Here is a 13688-nt window from a genome sequence, read left to right on the forward strand (position 1 = left end):
AGCTTCTAAGTTACGAAGTATTATCATTAAATTCCTTCATTTAATTATGAAACCTATTAATTAAATGACTATATATAATTATTACTATTAATTTAAATAAGTATTATTCAAATCAAAATCAAAGATAAAGATTTTCATTTGTGTTTGATAGACTCTTACTTCCTCTGTTTCAGAAAAGTTGTTGTTTAAAATTGTATTGTCATAGAAATTAAAATTCAAAATTTAAAACAATTTTAAATCATTTAATTGTTTCAATGAGGGACAAAATTTGAATTAAATGCAATGAAATAAAATTAAATAAATTATTAATTATGAAGTATTGCTATTGAATTCCTTCATAATGAAACCTATTAATTAGTTGAATATATATAATTATTACTATTAATTTCAATAAATATTATTCAAATTCAAATATAAATATTTTCATTTATGATACTAGAAAATTGATTGTTTAAGGATATGGCACAAAGAGTAATATGATTTTTTTTAGGAAGAGGAAATATATTCAATATATGATGAGGAAATATGCAAGATACATAATACTCCTTAAATGGATAAATTTTTTTGGCATAGATAGAGAATAAACAACCCCAACAAAGAGTAATGTGATAATTATTGATAGTACAATGTTAATAAAAACCTCTATTTAAGTTTACTAGTAACATGTGCAACTATTAAATTCAACTTCATATAGAGAAGAATGTAGTTAATAGAGAAAAATTGTGGTTGGTTAATACGAAAGCTAATAAGTGAGATACAATTTATTAAATGAGGGTACAGATGAAAAAAAATAGAAACAAATGCATTGATTTTCTAAAACAACAAAAATTGGAAAAATATGAATGGTTAAAGCAATCATCTTTCTGAACAAAGGGAGTATCATATCTTGCGACTGAGGTGAGCTGAATATTGGCAGAATATGTTATAAATAATGATAAATCAATGAAGTCTGACAGTTAAGCGTTTAGACTTCGAAAGTAACGGCCTAGGGCCTAGGGCGGAGACTACGTTTGTATGGACTTATGGGCCGAGAAAATATAAGGCCCAAGAAGTCCACTAGGGATAGACTAGGGCTTCTTGTATATCCTACAAAAGGGAAAGTTTGTATCATGAGAAAATACATTTTGACCATTTATGCATTAGGCGGCTAGGCTATTACAATACTATACTTCCACTAGGGTTTTGGTCTTAGATCATCCTCATTGTTCTCTATACGTGAACATATTTCAAATTTAGTAAATATATTTTGACAAGACATTAATTGCAATTTAGTTAACCTTAAATATTTAAAGACAAATTGTTCTTGAAATGAACACTCAAAGGAGGGGTAGTACCCAAAGACTCAAGAAATCTCACACATGGCAACAGTCTAATGGTTTATTATTGACAAATGAGAAAAAAGTCCCTTACAATGTACACCCCGTCCCCGTTTATGGAGGTTCCGTGGGCTTTTAAATTTATCTCAAATGGATATGTTGGGCCGCGCTATATTAGGCCCAACTCCCTTACAGGTGTCTCTCGCCAACGGCAATTACCCTAGAGGAATAAAAAGCTTGTAGTCTCCCAAGGCTTGTATCCTGGCGGAGTACCCTCCTTGGGCGAGCCCCATTCGGTTTGGGAACTCGCCTAGTCCACAAGACACCGAGCTTGAAGCATGAGAGCGCAGCGTGTCTTCTAAAACGCCTTTGATAACCACCTTACATTAAACTCAATCGTCATTTCCACACAAACTTCAATCCCTCACCGACCGGGCCAATGCCCCCTACCCGGTCCACAAGTCCACAAGCCACCGAGCTTGAAGCATGAGAGCGCAGCGTGTCTTTCACAATGTCTTCTGGCGTCTGACTTCGGCAGATCGCCGTTCGTAACTTGCCACTCGATGTTGCTCCCTCCATTAGCGGTCTCCGTCAGCACGAGGTCTATTTCCAAGTTCAAAACTTCACTGACCCTTTCCCAAACAAAGATGCCACCCACCTATTTCTGGTTAATCACAAATCTTCAAGTATTGCATCACGATTAAAGGGACTGACTTCATTAAATCCCGCCGGAAATTCCACAACAATTTTATTTTTTATTTTTGAAGCGGTGGAGGCGGTGGTGGAGGTTGATCGCGGTTACCAGGATCTGGAACGTGCAGATTCGGTTCCCATTGTTCCACTCCATGTTGCACTCTCTCCTCTAACACTGGCTGCTTAAAATGCCTCGAAGGTGAGATATGCCTCCGCTCCGGTGAATCTCGTCACCGTTGTCGGCGAGTTTCTACCACCACATAGGAATCTCGAATTCACTAGATTACACAACCAATCCACGTGATCTGAAAATCAAGAACTTATCATTACTCATAGACGATGCCAAAATGTTCTTGAAATGAACACTCAAAGGAGGGGTAGACCCCAAAGACTGAAGAAATCTCACACATGCCAATAGTCTAATGGTCTATTATTGACAAATGAGAAAAAAGTCTAATGAATTATAATGTTCTATGGTTTTGAGGTTGTTGGGGACCTACGATTTGAAATTTTCTTTAATTGGGATCTCTTGGTGCAACCTGATTTTCATACTTATCTTGGGGTGCTGACGAGGGCTAGGAGGGATTTTCTTTTAGGGGAAATTTTGGGGGTTGTCTTACATTGTTTCAAGGCGGGAGGAACGACGAAGAGGGAAGTCTGATAGTTAAGCGTTTAGACTTAGAAAGGAACCACCTAGGGCGGAGACTACTCCTGCATGGACTTATGGGCCGGGAAAATATTAGGCCCAAGAAGTCCACTAAGGATAGACTAGGGCTTCTTGTATCAATGCAGGCCCAAGGCCAAAGCCACCCAAGCAAGGGTTTTAGGCCCCCAAAAAATAAATTTATTTACTAAGTAAATATGGCCCCCAATTTTTTTTACTAAGTAAAAAAGGCCCCCAAAATTAGAATTAATAAAATCTTATCTTAGATCAATGATGTCTCAAGAAAGATTAAATGGATGAGCTTTATTATCAATTGAAAAATACATGTTAAATCAAATTTATTGTGTTAATTTTACCCAAAAAAATATTATGATAATTTAATAAATGATTTTCATCTCAAAAAGCTCGAAAAATAAATTTTAATTAAAAATTATTTTTGTGTAAAAAGTTTTAATAAAGAAACATTTTTTTAGGTAAAAAAATTTCACTTTAAAATTTGTTTTAGGCTTCATTTAGTGTTGGACCGGCCTTGTCTTGTACATCCTACAAAAGGGAAAGTTTGTATACTGAGAATTAGGCGGCTAGGCTATTATAATATTATATTTCCGCTAGGGTTTTGGGTTTAGATCATCCTCACTGTTCTCTATATGTGAGCATATTTCAGATTTAGTAAATACAATTTTTTTGAACGATTAGTAAATACATTTTGACAAGACACTAATTGCAATTAAGTTAACCTTAAATATTTAAAGACAAACGTTGACTAGAATCTTAAGAACACTGATTGAGAAACTAAGAAAGTAAATCTTACTAACGGGTGGTTGGTTCAAGTGATACATGCTTGATTCCCCTTAAGTAAGGTCTCAGATTCGAGTCTTGTGGATGAAAAAATAACCCGCTGGGAGCGTTAGCACCACCATGATGTGGATGCTCTCGGCTCGAACAGGATTGCCTCCGAAGAAAGACACATATCTTAAACCTGAAAATAAATCTTTATTAACAATGTAACTATTTATTATTATCAATTCATTAAAAATAATACTTTTCAACTTCATTACTCAATTAATTAATGAATAGTTGATGAAGTAAATTGTATTTACTGTATTCATAAACTAAGAGAGTGTAATCATCAATTTGTGGAGTTCATATCTAAGCAATGACGTAATAGAGAGGTATATTTATGAGCTTTCTGTGGTCCTGATGAATTGGCCCAATGAAGTATTATATTTTTCAATAAATGTTTTTATAGAGCCATAAGACTAATCTTTCACCCCACGATCAGCGCACTAAGCGGTTGGTGGTGGCCAACGAATTTCCCCTTTCACAAGAGTTGGGATTTGAACCTCCGACCACTTTCTTAAGGGACGAAGTGTAGAACCACTATGTCAACCCACTTAATTAGTAGGATGCATATTCAAACTTAATATTATGCATTTATTGTTCATTGTATTTTAGTATGTTTCCCATCTATAAAAGGAGCTTAGTGAAAGTGGCTAAATCACTCCCATATTTCTTTCATAATTCCGGGTCCTGAACCATCACTTCACCATGACTGATAACTCGTTAGACTTCAACCAGCCTAGTGCTATGAAAGAAAATATTCCTTGTAGATTGTGCAGTCAAGTTTTCCCCTCTGTCCAGTCATTCATAGCCCATCTTGAGTCTCACATGGCTCAAGATAAAAATGCTATTATTAAGCTTAGTCATGGAAACCCTCTGTTGAAATCCAATTTTCCCATACAGGAAACCAGAAACAACATGGCTTTCGAAGCACCACCCCCATCACCTATGGTGTTGCCTCAGCCGATAACATGTCAATTTCCTTATGCTATCAACATGCAAACTGTTGGGATTGGTAACTATGTTGCTGGATTGATGGAGGTATCGCCAATTGACGGAACAAGACCATATATTGACATGCTGGAGAAACCCATCCATTATAGCAATGTGTCTAGTGTGAATGGTGACATGTTGAATTTGGCGTTAAGCCTCTAGAGCTTTATATTGTTACTAGTGTCATGGGCTAATTATGAAAATTGTTCACTAAAACAATCATTTCCTTTGTGTTTTATCTTAAAAATATAGTTGCATGTTTCAATTAAGAAGTAAAGTAAAGAAACTTAATGTGTTGTCTTTTTTTCATTATTCTATTTTATAATTTTGTGTACTTATTCTCATAATGTTATACGACGCACTAATACATATTAGGTGACAACACCCAAATATTCAAAGGATTTATGATGAGAAATGATATTTCCTGCGAGTATATGTCTTAAACATCCTTCGACCCTCCTGATTTTAACATGTTGTCACTGTTGTATTGTGGAGTATTAATTAATGTTAACTTTTTAACTTTCAATCAATTGTTCGGAGGATCTTTTAGAGAAAATATTCTGAGGATATTGCAAAGCTCCATAAGGTGAGGGGTTAGATCCTCTCTAGCACAATAATTACTTTTTCTACACAAGTAACATCAGAAGGCAAGATTTGGATCCTGTACAAAACTTTTCTCTGCATAAACTATCCTGCAATATCTAAACCATTAATTTTTATATCTAATAGCTGAGAAAAAAATTTGATAATTTAACTAGTTCAACATTTAATTGATTTACATAAGTAATTGATGCAGAGGCTGCACAGGCCGGAGGTGATCCAATCCGTGAAGGTGTGGGGCTGTATGGCAGGGACAAATAGTTAATGAGTAATCAATGGTTAGTTAATTGTCATAAAAAATTGAGAACCGCTCTTTGACTTTAATGATTTTGTTGTTTCTTTTGGCCATGGTTTCTCACTTGTTTATTCAATTTTCGAAAATCAATTCAATCGTGGCAATTTGTTTGCTCTTCGGTCATGGGGTTCCCCTTCATTATCCTGATTTAGTGAGATTTCCGAGATTTGGAGGCATGTAGGCTTCTATGGGTTTGAGGTTGTTGGGACATCTGGTTTGGACTTGTCTTTAATGGGGATCTCTTAGTGCAACCTAATTTTCATAGTTACCTTGGGGTGCTGACTAGGGCTAGGAGAGATTTTCTTTTAGAGTAAATTTTGGGGGTTTTCTTACATTTTTGTGATGATGTTTCTATTAACGGGCTTGGGGAGCAAATTATTTTCATATCTAATGAATGAGAAAAAGTAATAACTTAATTGGTTCAATATTGAATTAATTTACACAAGCAATTACTTTTCAAGAGATCGGAGGTGATCCAATCCCAAAACGTGTGGGGTTGTGTGGTAGAGACAAGGTTTTAATGAGTAATCAACGACCAATTAATTCTCATGGGGAATTCGAGAGTCATAATTTTCGGTTTCTGATGCCCACGATTTCTAGCTTGTTTATTGGTTTTTATAAATCATTTGTGGAAATTTGTTTGGTCGTCGCTTATGGAACTTTTCACTTCATTATCTGGTCTTAGTGAGATTTGTGCGACGTAGAGTTTATGTGGGGTTGCTTTAATGGGGACATCTTGGTGCAACCTGATTTTCATAGCTACCTTTGGGTGTTAGCAAGGGCTAAGAGAGATTTCATTTAGGGAAAAATTTGAGGGTTGTTTTACATTGTCCTAATGAAGTTTCTATTTTACAGGCATGCAGAGCACATGATTTCCCATTGATCTCAATAAGGGATAATCTTTCAAAGTGGCGTTGGTTGTCTGGCTTTGTGTACCTTCAATTTCTTGTTTGTGGTATTTTTTTGGGTCGTTTTGGCTCGGGTTTTGTTGCACACTTTTAAATGATTTGGAGCTTCTGATATTGTATGCATTCGTCTTGTGGGTGTTTTCAGGTTTTATTATTGTGTTTTAGGTTTTTTTACGAGGTGGTTTTTGACTCAATACCTATTTAGCTTGTCAATGCCTCCCATGTTTGTATTTTTTCTCTTGAGGCTTTTGTTCTCAAGTGTTCATATTTATATTAAGTTTTGCTTTCGAAAAAAAAAAATAATGCTCTCACATACACCAATTTTTCTCTCTATCTCTCTTTCTATCACATCACATTCATCACTTAACTCTCTTAGTCAGGTACCTATTCTCTCATTAATATTTGAGTGTGTTAGACACCTAAAAAGTGTCTACCAAACATTATCTATACGAATTTCATTTATATTAAAACTATACATATCTGAATTATTAATGTTCCGTGCTAGAACATAGAGAGGGAAGGTAGTACCCAAAGTGTGAGGAAAGTAATGTGAATGCTTAGAGAGAGAAGCTCTAACCGCTTAGAGAGAGAGAATATAACTGAATTTCAATGCTATTATTTCTCAAATGAGCTAAGAGTCCCTTACAATTGGTATTCCCCTCCTATTTATAGGGGTAGAGTTGGGCTTTGGCGCCTCTATCCTATCCAAATGGGCCAGTTGGGCCTCGAGAAGGGAGGCCCAAGGTCATGGCGCGTCCCCCGCCTAAGGTCAGATTCCCTAGGCGAGGGACCCTGGGGTCTCGCCCAGTCCACAAGACACCGAGCTCGAAGCATGAGAGCTAAGTGTGTCTTTAAGTAAGAAATAAGGTGAGATCCCTAAGGATACTGAATAAAACTTAAAAACTTAAAATCTAGAAGTGAAAAACAATGGCCAACATGGCAATCTAGAAGTGAAAAACAATGGCCAACATGGCTTGACAAATAAAGCCTTTGCGATCAACACTTTGGATCTTCAGCCGCGTCCTCTTCTTCTAGGCGACCCAAGTCCACAAGCAGGCTTGTGGCGACGGCTTTTAGTCTGCCCACCTCAACATAGTTATGCACGTGCCTCGAAGTGACGCCAGGGTCAGTGAATCCACAGAATCCCAACCACTACCTTTGACGTGTCCCTTCCAGTCGCGTCACAACTTTGACAATTTGAATTTTAACCAATCGGCAGCAACCGTTACGACTTTTATTTAATGCGGCACCCCCGTTTTTCTAAAATCCATGCCACGTCTCCTGAGGCAATCATTACACCTTTGCCATGACGGGGCACGATTTCTCAACCGTTTCTTATCCTAACTTTTAAATTTAACTTCTTTCTCTCACTTGCCACTTTTGAAACCCTCCACAGCCTTGCAAAGTTAACCAAGCTATTACCCCAACATCTTCTCCTCTTCCGTCTCAGTTCCTTTCTGCAAAAAGATGACTCCTCAACGCCACACCAAAAGATCCTCTCGACTCCGAAGCCCCGGACAAACATCCCGCGCCCCGGCCATTCCTTCTCCGGTCGGGGGGCTTCCCCTCAGTGAGAATGAGAAGGATGCCTTATGGCACCGAGTCCTTTCCACCCTCCCTCCGTCTGCTACCCGGGAACCCATTCTAAAGGCCATCTGCCAGCCCTCTGAGTTGTCCACCGACAAATCCATCGCCGAGCTGGCCCGCCGAGTCGGAGGGTTATGCCACGAAAAATCCATCGAAGATGTCCTTATCACCAGCCGAGGCTTGAGCAGCCGTCGCCCCTGGAAGTGCCACACACTCGAACAAGGCACGAAAGAGCCCCACTTCTTCTATGTTTATGAGTACTTCTTTCTTGATCTGGGGATCAAACTACCCTTCTCCCCTTTTCTTTGCCAAGTTTTGAGGGAGATTAATGTAGCCCTAAGCCAACTTCACTTGAACGCCTAGGCTTTCATTCGATGCTACGAGATTTTGTGTGATGTCTTCAACTTTGAAGCCAAAACCTCCCATTTCTTTTACTTCTACGGCGTGGAGCCAAGATCCGTGAAATCCGAGACTCCCGGGTGGATCTCCCTGAAGTCCCGAACGGGTCGACAACGTCTCCAACCTTATAAGAGCAATATCAAGATGGGGCCCGGGCGCCGATATTTTCGCATAATCGTGCACCCCTCCTATCCTGAAGCTTTCACACGCTGGGATGGGACTGCTTCATTTCCTTTTTATTGGACCGAGGATCCCCGCGACGTTCCTCCGCCATCCGATGCATCACGAATAACGAAGACAAATCCATCCTCAGCTTCCTCGCCGGGTTCCCCATCCTTGAATGCTCCCAGTAACTCGAAGTGGCTCGTGAAAACACACTCCACACCCTCCTAGAAGGGATTAACTTTACTGTGGCCGCACTACAGCGCGCCCTAACTACCGATTCACTCGAGTTTCCTCCTGTTTTCAATACCCAGGTGAGCAAGAGGAAACGCGTCGCCGCTGATTCTGACACCGAGACTGTCGTTCTTCCGTCGAAGAAAGTCAAAGGATCTTCTTCAATTGACCCTGTTCTAGGTGCAGCTGGATCTGATGAGGCTACACCGGGTGTTGCCCCATTGCAGCCTACTGACGATCTGGTTCCCAGATCCCATGGTGACGCCGCTCCGCCTTCCCCCTCGAAGAGGTCCCAGAAATCCAAAAAAGTTAACCCCGATCCAGAGGGAAAATCTGGGGTCGAGACTTCCTCGCCTCAGAAGTTGAAAAAGAAGAAAAAGAAGGGCGAGAAACCTCCAACTGGCGAAGCGTCCGCCCCACACCTGGCGAGTGGGGAGACTTCGAAGCCCTTGGGCGGTGCTGAGTCCTCACCTTGTCCAGAGAGGGTTTCCGCTGGTCAACAACCTCCTGTCAATTCTCCCCAAACAATTCCTTCCCCTGATCCAGTCGGGGTGGACCCAACTGGAGCATCTTTCGCCCGACCGGTGAGCCATCAGGACGAAAGTGCAAACCCCCATGCGTCGCCAGTCTTTTGCCCCCCCAGTCCTGAAACCAACCATGCTACTACCGACGATCAAACATGACCTTCACCAAGCCAACATCCTTCCATCATCGACTTCATGTTGTCCAACGACTTTCTCGGCAATATGAGAGCAGCTGAGATTCCTGACCTTGACATCGCAGCGCAGGAAGCCCTCAACCACCTCTTGCGAGCGGGGTGCCTCTTTGCCCAACTATCCCAAGACTTAGCTTCTTCCGCAGAAGTGGAGAAACTTCAACAAGAGGCTGAAGGTTACCTCATGGCCACGCAGGAAGCTCACAAGGAATGGAACAAGTTGCTGACTCAGGTGGTAGCTCAAACGAGGAAACTGACCAACGTAGGCGTTGAGATGAACTACCACGAGGAGGACCTAGCTGCTTGCAAGGAAAGGACGATGAATTGGAGTTGGATTGGTATGAACTTCAGCCGGAGGTGAAGGCAAAAACGGAGACAATCAACGCCGGCAGGGCCGCTTGCATTGTTCAAGGCAAGGAGATCGCGTTCCTTCAGAGCGGGTTAGGAGCGACGAACGAGGCCCTGGCTGATGTGAGGTCACAACTTGAGGTAGAAAACTAGGGCCTCGCGGATATGGACTCCAAGATCAAAACCTCTCAAGCCAGGTTGGTAGCTGACGTTGCTGCTGAGGTCGTGGAAGAACGTGGTCGTGGCTTCTTTCTCGCCAAGGCTCAGGTTCAACATCTCTATCAAGGAATTAACCTTGATGGAATGGGAGCTTTCAAGAAGATTACCTCGCATGAGCTTGTTGGCCGTGACGATCCTCCGGGTTTCACTGCCGAGCGTTTCACCGCTGTTGAAATTGAGAGGGAAAAATCGTCAATGCAAAAATAGCTATGTTTTTTTTAAAAAACTCCCTTTTATCATCTTTTGTAAATATCATATTTTGTAATCAATTAATGTTCTTATATTTTTCCTTTATTTTGATTTCGTCTCGCGTCTGCCCGCCACCATTTAGCCAACTTTTAGGAATTTTTGCCTTGCGTTCGCCCATCGCCATTTAGGCAATTTTTAGGAATTTTCGCCTTGCGTTCGCCCGTCGCCATTTAGGCAATTTTTATAAATTTTTGCCTTGCGTTCGTGTAGCGATTTTGAAGGTGTGCCAAAGAAACTAGGTCTTTTGCTCATTTTGAGGCTTTTATTCACAACAATATTTCCCGTAAGAGCAGGTGTGGCCTTGGCGGTTTCATCCCGCCAAGGGCTTACACTGCTGGGGGGCCAATGGCCATATGGTTTACCCAGACTTATGCCTAGTTTATTTTCTCGCCCATATTTCGGGGAGGCCTCGTATTCCCAGATTTCGGGGAGACTAATGGGATAAGGGACCCACCCCATTTTGGGGATGAGTCACTTTCTCGCACACATCGCCAACGAAAGGTCAGCGTTTTGCGCCGGACTTTCCCGGAGCAATCCCCAGACATCAAGGTCGTGTTGGGATTGCGACCTTCGGGGAATTTTTCCCACCGAGCAAACGTGACGTGTTAATTGAGTTGCTTACTGGGTAGCGTCGGTTCGCACCGGACTTTCCCGGAGCAATCCCCAGACATCAAGGTCGTGTTAGGATTGCCACCTTCGGAGAATTTTTCTCATCGCGCGAACATATCTTTGTTATTTGAGTTAGGAGTATTGCTAATGAATATCCTTTTGCATTTCATCTGAATAGAAGTTTTCTTTCTACATCGAGGGATGCCTCGTTAAAAAACTCCCGTGTCCGAGAAAAAGAGTGCATCTTTAGTTTTGATCCTACTTGTTTTGATCTAACCCTTCCGCCGCACTCTCGCCCTTGCCAACTAACTTCCAGGTCAAAATATTGTGCGTAGAGCCTCATCCTTTGTTCCTGACGTGCTCGCCACATACTCCATGCCACCGCGGATTTGGCGTTCTTGCCAGCGGGTTGTCAATTCGCTCTCTTGCCTGCTCCTCTTACCTTTCTTGCCCCTGAAGACCTCTCTTCTCGCCGACTTCCGCTGCCTTGCCCTGGCCTTACCCTTATCCTTGATGCGGTAGGTCGGGCCTCTTCGCCCTGCCTCTAGCTTATCCCGATCCTGTCCAAACAGCTCTGTTTTTTTCTCCTCCCCTTCCTGGCGTTGGAGAATTCTTAAGTCTGCCCCTGGGCTCACCGCCCTTTTTACCTCCCGCACGCTCGGTCCCTTGCTTATCAGAGCTGGTGTCCTGAAATGCGGAAGTTCCCAAAATTCCATATCTTTAGGGCTCCAGCTGAAGAGGTCAAAATTTTCCTCTACTAACTTTTCCAAACGCCGTTCTTGTTCAGACGTGAGCCTGGGCTCAATTGCCAACACTCCTCTACTGAATTTGTACCTTTCTAGATCATCAACTGACCCTGCCCAGCGCTCCTCTGCCATAATGTCTGTGAACGGTCCCTTTCTTTCTGTTTCCTCAACCTCTTTTACCTGCCTTTGATTCTTCCGTTGTCTCTTTACCTTTTCACCGGCAGTCTCTCCTATCCTGTTGTCCTGTTTACCCCTCTTGTTCTGATTTCCCTTATGAATCTCTATTTCATGACACCGATGTCCCTCGCCAGCTCCTTTTTTGTCGTACATGCTGAGGCAGTTATTGTAACATTCTCTGGCTCGCCTTTGGTCGACTGCAATTTTTCCCACTCTTCCGCACATCAGCGGATACTTAACCGCCAGATGAGTCGTGGAGATTACCGCACAAACACGGTTAAGTGTGTTCCTTCCTATAATGACGTTGTATGAAGCTACGACCTGTATCACGAGGTATCTCACACGAAGGAGCTTGGCATTCTCATCGATCCCAAAGATTGTGTCCAAATCAATGTATCCCCGCACCCAAACTTGCTCGCCTGAAAACCCAACCAGAGTTCTTGTATAACGCATTAAAATCTTTATCCGTTAATCCCAGCTGATCGAATGCATCTCCATAGATGATATCAGCAGAGCTGCCTTGGTCTAGAAGGACCCAGTGGACATTGAAACGGTTGATCCTGATCATGACGACTATAGGATCATCATTGAGCGCTTTAACCCCCTCAAATCCTGCCGTTGAAATTACTATGTCGGGATGCTGGAACCCAAAAGGAGTCTCGTATTGTTGCACCGACATCTCCGCCCTAGCGTGTCTTCTCCTTGCTGAGGCTGTTACACCACCCCCGCCGAATCCACCTGCAACTGCATTTATCGTGCCAATCGGTGGCTCAAGATCCTTATTAAAGGTTTCCTCTGCTCCTTTCTTCCGTGCGGCCAGCGTCTCCTTTTGGTTAGTATTCGGCGGGTGGCGACGATCTTCCCGCCGGTGATCGTCTTGCGGGCGAGATTCCCTGTACCTGTTTCCCTGCAGTCGCTCCCCATTCCAGCGATCGCCACGTTCAGTCAGCTGTGACGCCCCGCTCGGATGAACCTCTCGATCTCATTCTTCAGAGTAAAGCAATCCCCCGTGTCATATCCTGCTGAACGGTGGTACTCACACCACTTGGTCTTGTCTGTCGTTGCCCGCGGCGGGTCATTCCCTCTTTCGCCCTCCTCAACTGCGTGTGTCGCCTTCACTTCACGCAGCAGCTCTGTCAGGTGGGCGTTCAAGCTTTTCCCTACCTCCTCTCGGCGACCAGGGTCAGCCTGATGCCATGGCCGGCACCGCTTAATATTTTCCTTTTTGGGATACAAAGATTCCCTCGGCGCCCTTTCCCCTGTTCGAACCTTCCTATCCCGACTTCTGCTTCCCTCTACTTTCTCCTTGCTCGACATATCTTCTGGTGATACGTCCCTCTGGTCGCCATCCTTCTCCTCCTTCGCGCATCTACGCTTAAAAGCGTCATCCTCCTCGTCAAGTATGTACGTGTTCGCCCGGGCTCGCACCTCCGCCATTGACTTGGCTGGCTTTCGGCTCAATTTACTATTTAGTTTTCCTGGCTGCAATCTGTTTTTAAAGGTGCAGGTACAGGCTTTTGGCTCGTATTCCTCTGTCTTTACTGACGCAGCACTGAACCGCTTCACGTACTGCTCCAAAGTCTCGCCCTCAGATTGACGCACATTGTACAAATCTTCAATCGTCACCTGTTTAGTTTTGCTCGCCGAGAACTGGACAAGGAATTTGGATGAGAAGTCACGAAAGTTCGTGATGGATCCTCGTGGTAGAGTCGTGAACCACGCCATTGCTGTGCCTTTGAATGTGGCTGGAAACATCCTACACTTGACGCATCAGAAGCGGCGCTGATCACCATCTTCGTGTTGAAATACAGTAGGTGCTCCTTGGGATCAGCCTTTCCACTGTAGGTTTCCCGCACTATATTCTTCATATTGTCTGGAATGGAAACTTCTCTCACCGCCGCCAAAAACGGTTCGAACTCAGCCACAGCCTCTGC

The 13688-nt window shown here is 42.8% G+C and overlaps 1 protein-coding gene across 1 annotated transcript; it reads right to left on the reverse strand.

The window, feature by feature from the left end:
* Positions 1–12699: 12699 nt before the first annotated feature.
* On the reverse strand, positions 12700–13479 carry LOC130725133 (uncharacterized). The gene has a single exon (XM_057576386.1). It carries the CDS (start codon positions 13477–13479, stop codon positions 12700–12702), a length of 780 nt encoding a protein of 259 aa, XP_057432369.1.
* Positions 13480–13688: the final 209 nt, after the last annotated feature.

Source organism: Lotus japonicus, chromosome 6, assembly GCF_012489685.1.
Source record: "Lotus japonicus ecotype B-129 chromosome 6, LjGifu_v1.2".
NCBI lineage: Eukaryota > Viridiplantae > Streptophyta > Magnoliopsida > Fabales > Fabaceae > Lotus > Lotus japonicus.